At 42.9% G+C, this 17,193-nt stretch overlaps 1 protein-coding gene across 5 annotated transcripts in view; it reads right to left on the bottom strand.

Moving 5' to 3' along the window:
• EML1 (EMAP like 1) overlaps positions 1 to 17,193 on the bottom strand; it is a 116,773-nt gene that overhangs the window by 74,726 nt on the left and 24,854 nt on the right. Inside the window, exon 1 of one of the 5 annotated variants that reach the window (XM_085225615.1) lies at positions 4,075 to 4,403. The exons of 1 other annotated variant lie outside the window; for it this stretch is intronic. In XM_085225615.1, the coding sequence (XP_085081741.1) occupies positions 4,075 to 4,141 (67 nt within the window). In that variant the 5' untranslated portion in view covers positions 4,142 to 4,403. Of the gene's footprint in view, positions 1 to 3,851; positions 3,876 to 4,074; positions 4,404 to 17,193 lie in introns of those variants that run through there. 3 more of the 5 variants (XM_085225617.1, XM_085225618.1, XM_085225619.1) reach the window with 3 other exon arrangements.

Here is a 17,193-nt window from a genome sequence, read left to right as displayed (position 1 = left end):
AAGTTCACACTTTGGCATCTTGCAGAACACAGGAAGCACAAATTTTACCTTTCATATTTGACTCCCAAAATACGATGCCCCAGCTACCAGTGTAGTGCAGGCCACATCTCTCAGACCATAGTTACAGCTATGACTGGAGAGGGAATCGTGGTCAGAGGATCCACAAACCACTGCCCAAACCCCACCCGACACGCTTATAATCATGACAGGCAAATTTCTGAGCTGTAAGAGTGATTAGGAAGCAAGATAAGCACTGTGCATAATTCCAGGATGTGCCTTGTTCTGCAGAATTTCATCTGCAGTGTGGTTTTCTTTATCACCTCTTACACAGCTACTAAAAAGCTTGACACTAGACTGCCTTACCAGTACTCTACTCTTCAGAGTAAGGAATACTTTAGTAAAATATTGGTTGACTGTGAATGAACATTACACCTTTCAAACTACAGAAAAGTTACATCAGAGAAGGCATCTACAACCTGGCACAGTTAATCCAAATGAAGCTTGGGTGATTATTTGTTATCATTTATGTGATACAAAATAAACAAAGCATTCATTACCTAGAAAGTGAGATGTCAGATGTGAGATGATGTTGAGAACCATCCTTAGATAGGCAGTTGCAAGTTATTTTGGTGTCTTTGGTTTAATAAATAAATAAAGAGAACAGGCAAAATATTTTGCCCTGAAGAGCTTGTCCTCTGAAAACACAGAGGGAGATTTCTAGATAGTATGATCAATAATGGTAAGGTATGCATATACTGTTTCCTCTGGGTCTACAACTAAGGGAAGAATGAAATAACTTGACTAAAAAACACGTTACAAGTTCATATTTCTTGCTTTGATGCCATCTCCGACTGACATCTGAATCTATTAACATAGTGATTCTCAAATGCCAACTCTATCCCACTGCTCTGTAAAAGCACTGAAGGAAGTAGGTGTCTTTGAACTAGATGTGCTAAATATTTGTCCTAGATTTTAGACATGCAGCTCCAAATGAACATGTTTCATTGCCTCTTTCTTCTCTCCTGTCTTCCTTCATTTACAATACTTGTACACTTTCTAGGCTACAAAAACACGTTACTATGCAATCACATGGACCAGGCCTGTATAGTATTAAAAAAGAAAATCCTTCTCCTGAACCCAGAACCATTTCTAGAGAAAAAGGAAGGCTCAGGGTAAACTTGCCAATCTGCCCTCCTATTACCCCTTCCCTTTCTAACCAGGCCCTCCAACAACCAAGACCCTGCTTCCCTAACCCCATTACAACCTCCCAGCACTGCACTCCTTCCTCCCTTTGCAGGGAGGCTTCTGCATACCCTCGGCAGTCACCACCTGTCCCTAGCAAGGAAAGAACTGGAACACTGGAGAAAACACAGCTGTCCTTGTGCCAAGTGGAGACGTTCCCACTGCTCAGGCCACCTGTGCTGCCCACAGGTTGTCTGCATTATTCTTATAGGAGTGCTGGCTTTGTATCCTGATCTTTTCACAGACACGCAGTCTCTTGTTTCTTCATCTCCAGACAATCAGGAATTCCCATTATGTCTGTACTTGTGTAATGCTATAATGGGACGATGATATCAGGGTGGCAAAGTCCTTGGCTACAGCAAACGAGAACGAGCCTGAACACAGCAGCCAGGATACAGAAATGAAGGAAAAGAGCTGCTTACCTTCGGAAGACCTCAGATAGGCAGGGAACTCCAGCAAGAGGCGCCCTCACCTCCACTGCCAACCCTTAAATGAGTGTGGGAAGGGGTGGATCCTGGCTCCAAACCTTGCGGTCACTCAGGTACATTGCATGCACCTGAGCTCCCCTGGATTGGCCCTGCCGTCCCACCAGGTGCTCAATCACTGATTCAGGCCGCGATTGAGCATTTCCACTACAACTTGTAAAACTAGAATTAATCCTCATTTCTTCTCTTCAGAAGGAAAAACTTCTCAACCTACAACGATGGCCAAATCAAGTGCTTACCGACCATTGCTTTATTTTGCTTTGCCCTACACTAAAAACATATTTTTCTTCAAATGCTCATCACCTGCTCACACTGTTTGATTCTTCTTTATTCCTGCCCTACTCACGGCCCCATATCATCTTTCACAGTACCCCTTATACTTGAAAGAGCTTTTCACTTCCTTCCAAAGCAGTTTTCTTTTCCTCTTTCAACCTTAAAACCTTCACTGGTATTCTCCATCTGCATTTTTTCCCCTTATGGGGCATGTATGTCTGTATGAAATATCATCTCAAGGCACTATTCAAAGACCCCATTCTCTTGTTCTGCTTCATCTCGTATAATGAAGTCTCACTGAATGTTAACTTGGTAAAGGAACGACTTTGAGTCAAACCACTTTCTTTTATAAACACAGAATAATTCAAGTTAACAACAGTTTCCTGTGCTCTGCATTGACAATTACACGACAAACAGGCAAATAATCTCTTCAGTAACTCATTCAAGAGGATAAAACTTAAGGATTAACTACGATTTTCAAACCTATATGCAACATAAATATATACGGTGTATTTTCATCGCACGTATTATGTGCTCAGGGTTACAAAATCAACAGAACTGTGAGTTCTCAGAAATAAGATACTCCACTTATTCAAACTGCTCAGAAAGTGCTTTTACTCCTACTATTCCCACATGTATGCTACTGCCATGAATACAGCAAAAGCAGAGCCCAAGGATTTTGGTAGGAAGCCAGCTCGCTTACAAATGGATTAGAGTACGAAGTTTGAAATGAATCAATGCAATGCATATTTTCCTGTTAAAAAATACTTGCAGTGAAATATTTACTAAGTTGAGGCAAAACAGGCATCTGTTATTAGCACACAACCCCCGTACATAGTCATAGTTTTCCCTCTGGAAGAGCTTGGAGAATACTGCAGCCCCACACAATGCATAGCTCAATTCTTCACATTCTGAAAAAATTACTCCCATAACATCAAGGTCCACACATATTAGTGCTGTCTGTAATCCTATCCCTGTCATACAGCACACCGCAAAAAGAATCCTGCAAGATGTGGAAAAAATGAAGATACGAGAAGAGCTGTTTGATGCAAGCTGTTTGATGCAGTTGTTGCCATAAAGCGATTTGATACTAACCTGGCTCCAGCTGCTCGGATAGCAGAAAGCCAGAGCACAGAGAACTAGAGATTCACAGGTCAGTTTTTACTGACGTTTGAGATTAGGAAAGCTCCTTATTTTGGCACTGTTAAAACCCGGAGGAACTAGAGATTCACAGGTCAGTTTTCACTGACTTTTCAGATTAGGAAAGCTCCTTATTTTGCTGCTGAAAAGCAGTAACCAATCTCCAAATATGCGATTTTCATTCTTAAGTTTTCCAGGAGCAACTCTCAGCAGCGTTTAGCACACACGATATGTTTTCACCCAATAACAGCAAACAGCAGCCAGCTCCATAATCCCCAGCGCTACGCAGGCCAGCCTCACAAATATTTCCTCCGATAACACCGACAAATTCCTCACTTCCTTCTGTCTTTTCCACAAGCTGTCACCGCAGGCCAAACAGCTCGCCTTCCAGGCCACCACACATCACACCAGGTAGCCTCTAAGTGAAATTAAAAAAAAAAAAAAAAAAAAAAAAAAAAAGGAGAACCAGGTGACAGCAGAACAGCTTCCCCAGCACTGCTCGGGAGGTTGCAGCTCAGGGATCCCAGGGCCACCTGCCCAGGCCGGCGGGACGCTGCGTGCTCGCAGCTCTCGGTGTGACACAGCGCGGCCACACACGCGGGGCGTCCTCAGGGCTGAGGCGCTCCGCAGAGCCGCGCGGCGGTGCGCGACCACTCGTTGCGGATACACGCACACACATCCACGCACGCACGCGTGTACGCGAATTCCTACGGGCCAGGTGCAGAAGTTCCCCGCGGCTCCGGAGCTGCGTAACGGGGAGACTGAGGGCGAAGTTTCCTCCCTCCCGTTCTCCCCGCGGCTCAGCCGGGGCCGTGCGGTCAGGCCTGCCCGCAGGCCCTCCTCTCCCCGCCGCCGGCCTCCGCCTTCGCCCCCGCCCCGCCGGGACGCCGGGCACCTCGCCGCTCGCCGCTCCCCGCGGCCGCCTCGCTCTCACCGTTGCAGAACTGGAGCAGCGAGGAGGTGTCGTAAAGGCTGCTGTAGCTGGAGAAGCCGTCCTCCATCCTGCCGCCGCGCCGCCGGCCTCCCCTCGCCCGTCCCGGCGGCCGCTTCGTCCGCGCTCTGAGAAGCGGAGGCGGCGGGGGCCGCGGCGGCCTGCTGCCTGCCTCACTCAGTTGCCATGGCAACCCATTCACTCCGCCGCGGATGGGGCGGCGGCCGCGCCGGGGCTGCGGGAGGGGGCGGCCGCGGGGCGGGGCGCTCCCCGCTGCCGGGCGCTGCGCGGCCGGAGCCGCCGCGGCCCGGGATCTCCGCTCCGCCGTCAGAGGGCGGCCGGAGGAGACCGCGGGGAGAAAGCCGAGCGGAGAGCGGCGTCTTGCGGCCGCTTCTCCTCGGCAGCGGTGCGCAGCCCGGGCCCCTCGGGGTGAGCCCTGTTGAACGGTGCTCGAGAGGGAGCGAGGTAGGGAGGAGGAAAAACACGTCTGTGGTGGGGAGGTCCCTGGGAAGGTGCCCCGAAGCGATCCGGAGGCTGAAGTCGGCGGGAAGAGGGTGATGTTTGGGATGCGGGGAGCTACAAGTCAGGATGCGTTCGGCAGGACTTTGCCGGTAGGACTGGGGCAGCCTGTCTGCTCGGTGCTGCCTCAGCATTCCTCTTCTGCCAGCTTAACAGCTCCCCTTGCTTCCCCTGGAGCAACCGCTCCGCAGAACTGGCCCTGCGGCCTCTTCACTTCCTAGGCGGCTCCTCTGGCCATAGGATAGAGCTGTCACCGTAGTGCTGTGACTGATGCTCTCTTACACTAACAAGGTGGAGATATGTGCTGGACCTCAAAGTCCACCCAGTCCCAACCCTCTGCCGTGGGCTGGCTGCCCCCACCAGATCAGGCTGCCCCATCCAGCCTGGCCTTGGAAACCTCCAGGAATGGGGCACCCACAGCTCTCTGGGCAGCGGTGCTTCACTGCCCTCCGAGTAAAGAATATTTTCCTAACGTCTAACCTAAATTTCCCCTCTCTTAGTTTAAAGCAATTCCCCCTTGTCCTATTACTACTAGGCCGTGTAAAAGTTGGCTTCAGTTTCTGTGCTAGAAATGCTGACGCGTTCAGTGATCAAAAGCCATTTTTATTTCAAGCTCCTCTGCAGACATGACAAAAATAACACGTTGCATTTCTATAGCACCTTTCCTCTTCAGAAATGCCAGAACAGTTAAAGTGTGCCTTTATGTCTCAGTCCTTTAAGGAGCTTTTTCGCATGACAGTTCCATCATGTGGATCCAGCTAAAGGCCTGAGTTCTGTATATATGAGTCTTTGCACCAACCACTGAGCCATAGTAGTGCTAACTCAAAAATATGCTATAAAATTAGGCTAGGATATCAGTTCCATATTAAAGCGGGGTGAAAACTGCTCCCTTCTGAATTGCCATTGCCAATATTGGTAGAATTGAAGAAATCTCCAAACCAGCGTGATGGTGCTTGTGTCTGACAGAGACCACTGTGTTTTACAGCTGCAGGCTATAAAAGAAAGGAAATTTGTAGTTGTATAGCTAAAAATAAATTATAATAAAAATGAAAATGATTTAAAAAATACTTTGTTTAAAGTCAGTTATAATTCTTTCTAATCTTTAAAATTAACATAGGTTCCTTATATTTTCTCACGACCTTCTTAGGCATAATCTATCAAACTTTTCCAAAACATTACATTTTTCTAAAACAATATACACACACAAATACGTACATATGCACGGGATTTTTTTTCCAAATAAGGTACAGTACTAGAGAAATGAAGCTCATTTTTAGTACCAATTAAGAAGTTCATTTTAAAGCATCATTACTGCGGTAAGTTCCTCATTCTGAGGCTGAGGCATGTTCTAATGCACCAATTTTCTACTTGCTAGAGATAGTTTCAACACAAGCAGCATGCTCTCCAGGAGCTGTCAACATTAGCTTCATCCATACCTCCTTAAGATGTGCACACTTTGGAAAATAAATCTATGAAATCTGAAGCGCAGTGCATGATTTTAATATCAAACAGTTTCTGTATAGTTCTGTAGCAATTGCAGCATCAAATGAATCACATGGTAAAGGACATCCAGAAGTACTACACATGTAGCAAAAAATGATGTTGGATTGTTAGCAAAATTAGAGAAGTAAACACCTGGCAACTTTTGCAGTGCGTTTTGCTGCCAAAGAAAGAACAAAAAGGGCCAATACAGCTCCATTTCAGAGAGAGCAAATTAAAATTCACTTAGAAAATATGACCTAAACCTGATCTGAGCACAACATCCTTGAAGAAAGTGAAAATACCTGATCCTCACAATGGATTGCCTACTGAAATTAGCTGTGAAGGTGTTGTGAAGCCAACAGTGAAGCCTTTCTGCTCACTACACTGAAAATCATTTCAGTGATATGATAGAAAATGATCTCAGCTCAGGTCTCTAGATGCAGTAATGATGCCGTTATATTCAGGGGGCAAGTGCTAAAAAAGGAAAACACTATTTAAAACACAATTTAATTGCAATGATTTTTAGACCTCTCACAATCTTATTACACTAACCTGCACTACAAGGCACAAAATGAAAAATTATATCTGGCTGCATGAACAATGGAACAATGGATCTGAAGAATTCACTAATATTTCAGCGGGCATTCTGGTGGTGGAGCTAAACAATGAAAACACTTCTTTTACAGTCTATTCTTCAGTGAGCTGTAGCTTTCATCATTTGTACATGTCCAAGGTAGATGATAGAAATGTAAGTGTAGCTTCCTAAGCAATATAGTGGGACTGCTTTATTTTGAGGGGCTTTGTTGTACATTTGTGCAAATTATTGCTGACAGTGTTTAAAAATTCTGTATGACATTTTATTTTGTATCATTTGTATTGAGTGGGGTAATTTAAATAACTGCTTGATGCATGAAAACAAAAGAGCTTTCATATATCCTTAGCAGAATTCTCAGGAGGCCATACAATTTTAGGACAAAGAAACCTTGCTTACACTCACCATTTACATGCTGGCATCAAATAATTTTGATGTTATATATATTTCTGTTCCTTTTTTTTTCTATTTCTTTGCATTACTAATAAATATGTAAAATATCCTATAGCATTTTCATATCAGAAGTGCAACAATTCATAACTCTCAACAGGATAGAATTGTATAGCATTCTGATTTGATGTAGCAGGTAACATAACAGCAAGCTGTTTCCATCACAATGCCAATACTAAGAAAAGAAAAACCAAGTTACAGTATCATTTTAAAGTCCACTAAAATAATAGCACTTATTCCTACAGTATCTACACTTAGCAAGAGTATTGAGAGAAAAAAAATCGGAATCCAAACACGTTCCAACTGACCAGTAACAAAGAACTTTTCAAAAGTGACTTTCCTTTCCAGGTCATTTCTTTGGCTCTGTCATACAACAGCATCAGGATGTTTTTGCCGTTTGGTGATTGCTTTGACAGGCTACCTTTCATCCTCTGACATCTTGATCTGTGCAGGACACCACTGCCTTCAGTGAGCATATTCAGTGGCATTTGGTGAGGAACGGACACTAGAGTTTGGGTCTCATAGCAAAACCTGCTGTGCAGATCTACCAATGGGCTTAGGCACTCCCAACCCTTCTTCGCAGAATTTAGAAGAGTTGAAGGCTCAGCTCAGCACAGAGGATGAAAGGTTTTTGTTTCAGGTCACTGTAATGCATATACACAGAACAGACCAGAAAAGTTTGGATAGCTGCTGCACACACTGGGCCTATTTTGTAACCAAAGAAAACTTCAATATGCAAAGCGTCTAGCACTGTCAGCAGATGTGATGGTTTCACTAAAATTTATCAGTGGATATAATTATAGCATCTATTTTACTGTGACTAACTTCTGATGAGTCCCTCGAGCTTGCTGGAGATCATCTGATTCTAGGCCGTGCTCACTGCCATGTGAGTCGGTTCTGTAATTCATTTTGCTTCAGTTTGAGACAAGTGTCTCTTTCACCATCTACAGTCTTACCTAATGTAGCAGTCCATCTCTGCACTAGCCTGGGAGCCCTCAAACTGCATGCTTCTGCAAGCGTGGGGGCTCCTCGAGTCACAGTGTTCATCCTCTCCCAGTTGTACATCCCCCAGGATACAGGTAACGCAGCAGCACAGGCCCCAAGTTGCTGGCATGGTGCTCTGCCTGAATTTTGGAGGACACTGTGCATGAGCAGCAGTACAAGTGTGGGAGCCTGTGGAGGGAGGGAGAATGAGCTCCAGGGCTGTGGCACTGTTGGATTAGATGGGCACATAAGAGAGGGCTCTGGTGTTAAGTTCATAGAATTATAGGATTGTTTGAGTTGGAAGGGATGCTTAAAGGCCACTTAGTCCAGCCCCCTGCAATGAACAGTGATACCTACAGCTCCATCAGGTGCTCAGAGCCCTGTCCAGCCTGACCTTGGGTGTCCCCAGGGATGGGAGCATCCACCACCTCTCTGGCAGTTTGTACCAGTGCCTCACTGCCCTTATTGTAAAAATCTTCTTATATCCAATCTAAATCTCCCTTCTTTTAGTTTGAAATCATTTTCCCTTGTCCTGCCACAACAGACCCTGCTAAACAGTCTTTCTTTCTTTATATTTTGGAATTAGCTGCCTGCATTCTGCCTAAGTCCTCATTTAGGCTTTTTTTTTTTTTTTTTTCAGTTTTGCCTTTCTTCATCAGTGAGCAGCAGCACGAAGTGAGAAGTTTGTTTCTCTCTTTTTTTTTTTTTTTTTGGTAAGACAATCTTGTGAGGTGAATAAATTGCCTTCATTCTTCAGAAGAGCTTTTTCCTCACCAACAGACAATCTCCAGGTATTAGAGTGGAGCTCGCTGTCAGGGTCCTATCATAGGCTCAAATAAGGATTTCCTTTCCTACTGCTCTCCAGCCGACTTGCCTCCCGGTCCCCTTTATGAAAACACTTCAGCTGCTGGAATAATCGCTCATCTGAATAGCAGGACTCCACTGCTTCAGCCACAGCAGGGGTCTGCATGAATGTCACTACAAAGCACACTTCTTGCATGTGGGAAAGATGGGATGTAAGGGGAGAATCACCATTACACAAGCACAGTCTGAGCACATTAAAAATACAATATAACAAATGTGGGTTGAAACCATCAAAGGTATGCATGTTTTACTATCCAAATGAAAATGTGTTACAGTAAGTCTGTACACATCGTGTTGGTCAGAATGACATACATTAATTATAGAGAAAATTACACAATTCCAGTAAGAGCGTTCTCAGTCACACTGCTCAGACAAAATAACAGTGGTTTGTAAATCAATTAATTTGTAAATATGAAAAGAACACTTTGAAGATGAAAAGAATAATGCTTTGCACATCTGTGATTCTTCCCATCCAAAGAAGGGGAACTGCTCAACACACAGTGGTGCTTTCAGGCTTCCACCTCCTTTGTAAACTAAATACTACCTTTATTCTACACATTCAGAAAATGAGAGGGAAAACACAACACAGCCAAAGTCACACAGAGAGGTCAGAGGCAGAATAAAACCAGAATAACCACCACCTGGGTGCACTAACCATTAGACTGTCCTGCCTGCAAACACTGAAGGTGTTACTTATGCAGCCCATTATGAAATGCTTTCAAGCATAGTATCTGCAGTAGAAATATCCTTATTTTCAAAAGGCCCTGGAACAACTCAGGTTCAATGCACTTCAATGTATGCAGTGGTCAACTGCAGACTTGTTACAACCAGGGATATAGCATTGTGATACTAAACCAGTGAGAAGCAATGTGCATTACAGATGCGTAGGAATGCAACTCCATTCCCACCTCTGCGCAGTATGTGCTGATGAGTACAGCATTTTTGAGATATTAGTACTCTGAGAGATCGAAGTGGAAAGCAGCAAGATGGATAGCAGCGCATAAAGTAATTATCCATTCACTCTTCATAATTACTTCTTTTTTCTGTTCCAGCCCAGCTTTGCAGCTCTACATCAGGTGGCTTCAGTCCTAAGTAGAGGCTGAAACTTCAGCTCTTTAAAACCTCGTCTGGTTTGTGGTGCAGTCACTTTGACACAGGTTGGGCCCAGAGCAATTCAGCACAAAGAATCCAGCAGGGTCATTTCCACACATCTGCATCACTCCCAGGGGAATTTCTTCCCAGCAGATGGAGCTTTCCTGCACCCGTAGAAACCTCAGGGTGCCCCAGCATTGGGGTATTTGGAAACACTTCCAGCAAATGTCAGAAAGGAATGCTTTTGTGTCTAGCACAGCATAGACACTCCTCCTGCACATGGCTGAGATCACAGTGACAATAAATAATCCAGAGGCCTATCTTACTTGTTTACTTAAATCATGTTTTGTTGCAATATAAAATCTGGTTTATAGAAAGACACAGCAATATAAATAAATGCCTTCTGAATAGTATTACAGAAAAACAAGGCTAGAGGTTAATAGATATATTTTTAAAAAAGAAAAAAATAAAAAATTAAACATAGTAAATAGATCACTTAAGATGTACACAACTTACCTCTTTTTAACAAAGTGGTAATAAAATATTCAATTTGTTGTGTTTTTAGAATGAGAATTTTAACTTGATAGTGAGAAATTATAAGAAGGTATAAAATGCAGAAATAGAAAACAAAAAGGAGCAAAGGATATTGGCTGTGTACTTCTAAGAGAAAAGATTTTGTCTGCAAACATATATGTATAGCAGCCTGGAACTGAGAAACGTATCACAGCACTATTCAGCTCATTCCTTAGTCAGAGAAAGATTGTTTTAACTTGTGACTTATCACAGAATGTTCGTCATTTCAAACCTTCCTATGTCACTATTCACTTATTCAGGATCCAGCACAATTAAGGCATTGTAGGAACTGATGCTTATTAGGAAAATTTACTGTCAGCCATGCAAATAATAAAGTGCACATAAAAATCTATGTATAAGATGAAGAACCACATCACTTCAACTTGCTAATGTTATAAAGGGCTCATCAATCTCATTCATGTCATTTTTTATATTTGCAATAAGAGCTAAAATTGATAATTTATGTTACGAAAATGTGCCCAGACAGGACATTTTAAAGTTCCTTGGGATCTGCGAAGAATGAATGGAGACAAGTATCTTCTGAGAGACAGCCAGTAAAACTGCTGCATTTCCCTTACTGATTTTACTTTGTGCTGGCTTTTCACTGGGAATCTGTTGGAAATCTAATTTGTGCTAGTAAACAAACCATAGAGAGTAAAAGGGTTTATCTGTGATCTTAGCTCCTACCATCACTCATGCCCCTGTACCATCTCAATTAATCTTGCTTAAGGTTTTGCTTATGCATCTCCAGCATCTTTCATCAAGTGCAATATTAAGTACACAAAAAGAGGCAAAGGGAGCAGGCAGACAGTGCCCTGTTCATGCCACGTGGGTTAGCTCTGCACAGCACAACAGCAAGGCTCCTGGTTCCAACTCCTTGAACCAATGAGCTTTTTCTGAGCTGTCGGAGGAGAGAGGCACTGCTAGAGAAGATGACCCATGAAGGATATGTGGAAAATTCAGTCCACTACACTCAAAGATTCCTTCAATATCTACCAGAGCCCAGGACCACCTACTTTGAAACCTTACATCCCTGCAGTGATTTTGCTGCCTTAGCCCATTTCTGCTTTCCCATTACAAGATCCGTCGGCTCAACCTAGGGATGGAAGAAAGCAGTTAAATCATCAGCTAGTATAAACTTGGCTGGCTTGAGAAAAAAGCAATAAGGAGCAATCCTTTCCTGCTGTTTCCAGCATCGCTTTACATTAACATCCAGCATGGGATGTAACTTTTGTTTTTGTGGGTAAGTATAGTTTTATTTGGAATTAAACTTTTAAAATTTACTTTTGAGCAGAACCTGGCTTGGAAGAAACTTTTCTGTTCTGGTCTTAGCAATTACTGCAAGGCCTGCATGCAATCAAAGCAATTTTGTGTTACATGTGTTTTTTTTAAGTAATTTCTTCCTATGGATTCCCAGACAGCATATCCAGAAACTTTGAAATTACGCTTTTCATCTTCTTTTGATACATAAAATATAAATAAGACAAAATGAAACCAGTGATTGGACCAAAGAAGCCATCACTAAGTTGCCCAGGAGCATGAGCAGTCACGGTTTTGGGATCAGACAGTCACAAAATGTTTGGCTTTTGAGGAAAGAATGCGGCTGTTCTTCAGATCCTCTGTGAGGCAGTGCAAGATGTAGGATTACTGATCTGCCCGGGGAAGCCATGCATGACATTCTACTCTTGTGGTGGCATTTGGAGGGTGAGGAACAGAGAAAGAATGGGGGGCAGAGTAACAATGCCCAAGTGAAGCCCTGAGAAGCTGCCCAGGCCCTGCTCCTGGCTGCCAGCACTGCAGCGTAGGGAACAATCTGCCGTTTGTTTCTTACAGAGTTTAATAATTTTAAAAACACTTCCTGATGCAGCATTTTAATTCTTAAGTACTTCACCACCCGACACTTCTCTCTCAAACTTTCAAGGGAGTAAGAGAAAAATCACAGCTATGGTTAAGGGAGAGAAGCTAAAAGGATTTTGTCATTACTGCAGTCATAATTCAAGGGAAAAAGAGCAGGAAGACAAGTTCTTTTCAACTCTTTGATGCCCGACAACCCCTCCTTCTCCCACCACTCTCTGACAGAATAAATACTGGAATAAAGAACAGAACGACTCTCAGAAGAAAAATATGTATTGTGCTCCATAAATTACACAAGCAGATGCAGCCGTGAACGAAAGAATGAAGAACACAAAACCCCTGCAGTGTGCACTGGCTGGCAGAGGGCTGGTGGCTGCCAAGGGACGCTGCGTGACCACAGGGCTGCCAAGCTGGGACCTCGCTCTGCACGTCACAACACAGCTCTGGCATGCCACACTCACTGCCTGCTCCTTACGTTCATCCTCTTACACAGCTCTTCTGCACATCAGGAGCTTTTTAATGAGTACTCGGGCCATAAACAGCTCATGATATGTTTTACAGTTGTCTGAGAAATCTTGCGACAATGAATTTTGCTTTTTTCACGAAAGCACTGCTTCAGATGAATATTCCCACACAGAGGTGAGTGTGCCCACCCAGACCAAAGCACAGGTAGAAGGGGCACAGCCCTCAGCAACTGCAGACTTGCAGAGCGCTAAACTTCAGCTGAAGTTTTGAATTCATGACTTTTTATTAGAAAAAAGTTTAAAACGCTATATAAAGCTTATATAGCTTTATGATGCTATATACAGAAATAATTACAAATAATTTAACCCATTGTCTCATGTTCATGACATACTTCATTCAACTGAAGAGCTTTTCAGCAAAGGTGGAACTCTGGATCCAAAATGGTCAGGTTTACATTTCTAGAACATCTCCCCCATTCCTTCATGATATCGTTTATTTCAAGACATCAGCAGTTACGAACTATCATTTTGGCAGGAAAGAATCCTGGTGCCATTTAGCTTCATCTGATCAATTAAGAGGATAACGCATTTAAAGGAAGTTCACAGCATTAGTTTCATTTCAGTAAGCTGTTTTGAAGAAAACCTGTAAATACTCTGCAAAAGGATATTTTGCCAGCCTCACTGTTATAAATGCCATTTGGTGACCATCCAAGAATAAGAAGTAAATACTTTCTGCTGGAAAAGAATACATATGACTAACGATCCTCAACAGTTGTAGATGTACATTTGTGGAAAACTGTACAATTAGAGACTAAAAGCAGAGTAAAATATCTGTTTACATTTAATTCTGCTGAGCAGATCGGGACTGCAGGAAAAATATCCTTTTCTCTCTTGCTTGTGTTCTCCATGGACCATGTGCTTTGAGTTGCATCCAATTCACACAACAGAACTATAGGAGAACCTAGATATAGTTCAGCATTTTGAACTTTTTCCTTTTGACAGAGGAAGAACTTTTGTTTTCTCTGTCAACTATGATTTCCTCCCATGCAAAGCTCAAAAATATGGCATATGATGCTTGAAAGCCAGGGTTTTTCCATCTCTGCATGTTTTCCCTTGGAGCTCAAAAACTCGCATTATCCCAGTGCAGGGAAAAAGAGAGAAAATGTAGTAAGAAAGGACTAGTTAAGTCCATGGCTACATACAAGACCCTTTCTGACCTAGCCAGATGAAAGTACATGGAAAGTGATCAGATTGTTCAGGATAGTTATGGATGAATGGCAAAAGTGCATTGAAGCAAAATCAAAGACAAAAGCATGAAATAAAATGCAAGCAGAGAGAGTGGAATAACAAGATGCCGTGCTACAAACATGTTTGAAGAACAGGGGAATTCTGGCTCACTATTTGGGTGCAGGATGGCTACTGACAGATCACACCAATGTACAAGTGATTAATGACTACTTTTTCTCACTGTCTTCATTAAACCTACAGTTCAACAAACACATTAGGCCTTTGCATTTGCAAGTTCATAGGAGCTAACAGGGAAGTGTGCAGATTCAGCTGCAGTTGTAAAAACAAAGCTTGTCAAATGAGCCTCGCTCTTTCTATGACTGCATTGTGTTGTGGATAGGGGGAAAGCTGCTGTTGCCATGTAACTTCTCTTCAGCAAGGCTTTATAGAACTCCCATAAACAAATGAGGAAGCGCACCCATGGTGACCCTGCTACACCTGTTCTAACAGGTGTAAAACCATACAGGTAATTATACCCTAGAAATGACACGAAGTGGAGGGATGGATGAAATACAACCCTGCATGGCTTTGTCCTTAGTCCTATTATATAAAACATTTTCTTTGGTGAAGGAAAAAGGGAGTAGAGAAGATGCTTACTTAAATGGGCAGGTCACAACTTGTAGTCAATAGGCAGATTAAAATTTAAAAAGAGATCTTGGCAGCTTGAAGGAACTGTCTGTAAAGGCAAGATAAAAGGTATTGAGTTCTGCCACAAGAGACTGCATTTAGACAGGTATTATCTGCTGGAAGGTGGGTAATAACTGATTGAGAAATAGCTTTACTAAGGCCAGACTGAACATTTAGTTAGCTACGCTATGCAGAGCAGGAAAGGCACGCAGCAAACAGGTATGGATAAATAATCCATCAGAAGTATGATGTAATTCTTTCACGTACTTAGTATTGATAACATCTTATCTGAAACACAGAGATCAGTTCTGAATACCATAAGTAAACACAGGATACCACAAGGACAGAATCCCCAAGACAACCAGAATAATCAGGGAGAGCTAGAAAGCACAGCCTGGGGGCAGGGGGACTGCCTGAGTAAATTTGGGGTTGTCACACCCAGAAAGAAGGTGGGAAAGGGTGTGATACAATTCCCTGAGCACATAATCATATCAGAAAGAATAAAACAGAGCTTTAGCAAGAAGGTTTCTTATTCAGATTAAACATTAGCAAAAAAAACTCCAACCTTCTCTCTTGTAAGGGCAGCAGAGTACCAGAACAAGTTGCCTAGGAAAACTACAGAACACTCATAGAAAGTCTTTAAGAACATGTTAGACAAATACCTGCCCTGTTTAACATGTATGGATGTATTTGGTGCTGCCTTGAGTCAGATGGACTAGGTGAACCCACAAAGACTTTTCAGCCTCACTCTGTTATTGTTCAGTCCTTAAAGCATTCTGGGAAATGGAAACCACAGGTCCAATTCCACGAACGCTGTTCTGTTGCTCTTCTCTCATTTATTTTGCTTGGTTCACATGATGGAGGCAGGAATACCTCAAATAATCCTGCTGTACTTACAGACTCTCCCACAGCTGCTGTCAATCTGGGATAATAAAATAAGGAATCCAGCCCTAAAAGGCTGACTGCCAGCTTAAACATCAAGTAGGGGTTCACTGCTCTGCTTTCTTCCCTAAGGAATTTAAATCTTGCCTCCCAGTATATGGTTCTACCATATAAATGGGGCCTGGTGATAGAGAATCAGCCTTCCTTCTCACAGCACATCAGGTCAGGGCTAAGCAGTAACAATCCAGGAGTGCTCGTTCTAAAGTGAGCTCATGCCCCTTTCCCTGCAGAGACACAGAGCAGAGCCAGAACTTGGCAAAAAGTCATGTCAGTTACTGTAGTGGAATACCAAGGGACTGGTAAAGCATTAGTGAGGACACCTCAGTCTTGCCAGCTTCCAAAACAATATGTGGGACAGCTGGGATTTGATTTTTCTACTCCATTCCCTTTTTTGGATCCAATCCTACAATGCCAATGCCATAGGCCAAGCCAATGAAATATGAAGGCTATTCACACTGACCGCAGTATTGCTCTCAGTTAACAATTCCTGATTGCTGTTCAGCAGGCAGACACATTGCTACAGAGAGGAGAGCTCTGTGTTTGATGCTTCTTGCATCTGTAACCAGCACATCTGAAAGTGTTTTGGAGTGCACTCAGTGTTTGGCCTCACATCACAAAGTACTGCTGTGAGCAGCACTGAACGTTTGGGTGTGTTTACAATACTCCCTTGTATGAGATGAAAAGCACTTGTGCCACTCTTTTCCCAGCATTCAGAGAGTTACATCCAAAAGTACTGTGTACAAACTGTCCTTTCTTCCCCTCATAAAACTGTAATATTCAAATATGATTTATTTCTTGGAGGCACTGTTTTCCTAAACAGGTATTGAAATGATTATTAGCCTTGGGCACATATTCTTCTGAACTTACATGCACAATTTAAGCAATTTAATTTTTACATTACCTGAAATATAGTTTTACATACATACATTTAATATATGTGTTTTTTATATAAAGGATGGTTAGATTATATGAATTTGAATGTGTAATTTTATATATTGCATATTTATGTATGTAAGTTTTATTCCAGAACCTAAGCCATAATGCTTAAAATGATGCTGTCCCATTTCTGGAGCACAGGTTTGCTGCTCTGCTCAGGCACACCAGTGACATTTGAGAAAGCTGTGATATTTGGAATCTGTGTCCGACAGAGAGAGGTGTTCAGGAACACAGAGGTGCTCCAGACTCATTCTAATTTTATGGAATTCAGCTTCAGGGAGAGGGAAAAATAAGCAAAGGAATAGTACATAATTTACCATCGCATTAGTATTATTTTGGCTACTCTCATAGAATTCAGCTAGGGAGGCTCTGCCTGCTTCCAGAGAAGATTTAGGAACAAACAACCAGCATCATTCGGTGGGAGGACTTTTAGACCTGACAGGTGGCCGTCTCACC

This window comes from Meleagris gallopavo, chromosome 5 (assembly GCF_905368555.1).
Source record: "Meleagris gallopavo chromosome 5, MGAL_WU_HG_1.1, whole genome shotgun sequence".
NCBI lineage: Eukaryota > Metazoa > Chordata > Aves > Galliformes > Phasianidae > Meleagris > Meleagris gallopavo.
This window is presented reverse-complemented; position numbering and strand designations above follow the sequence as displayed.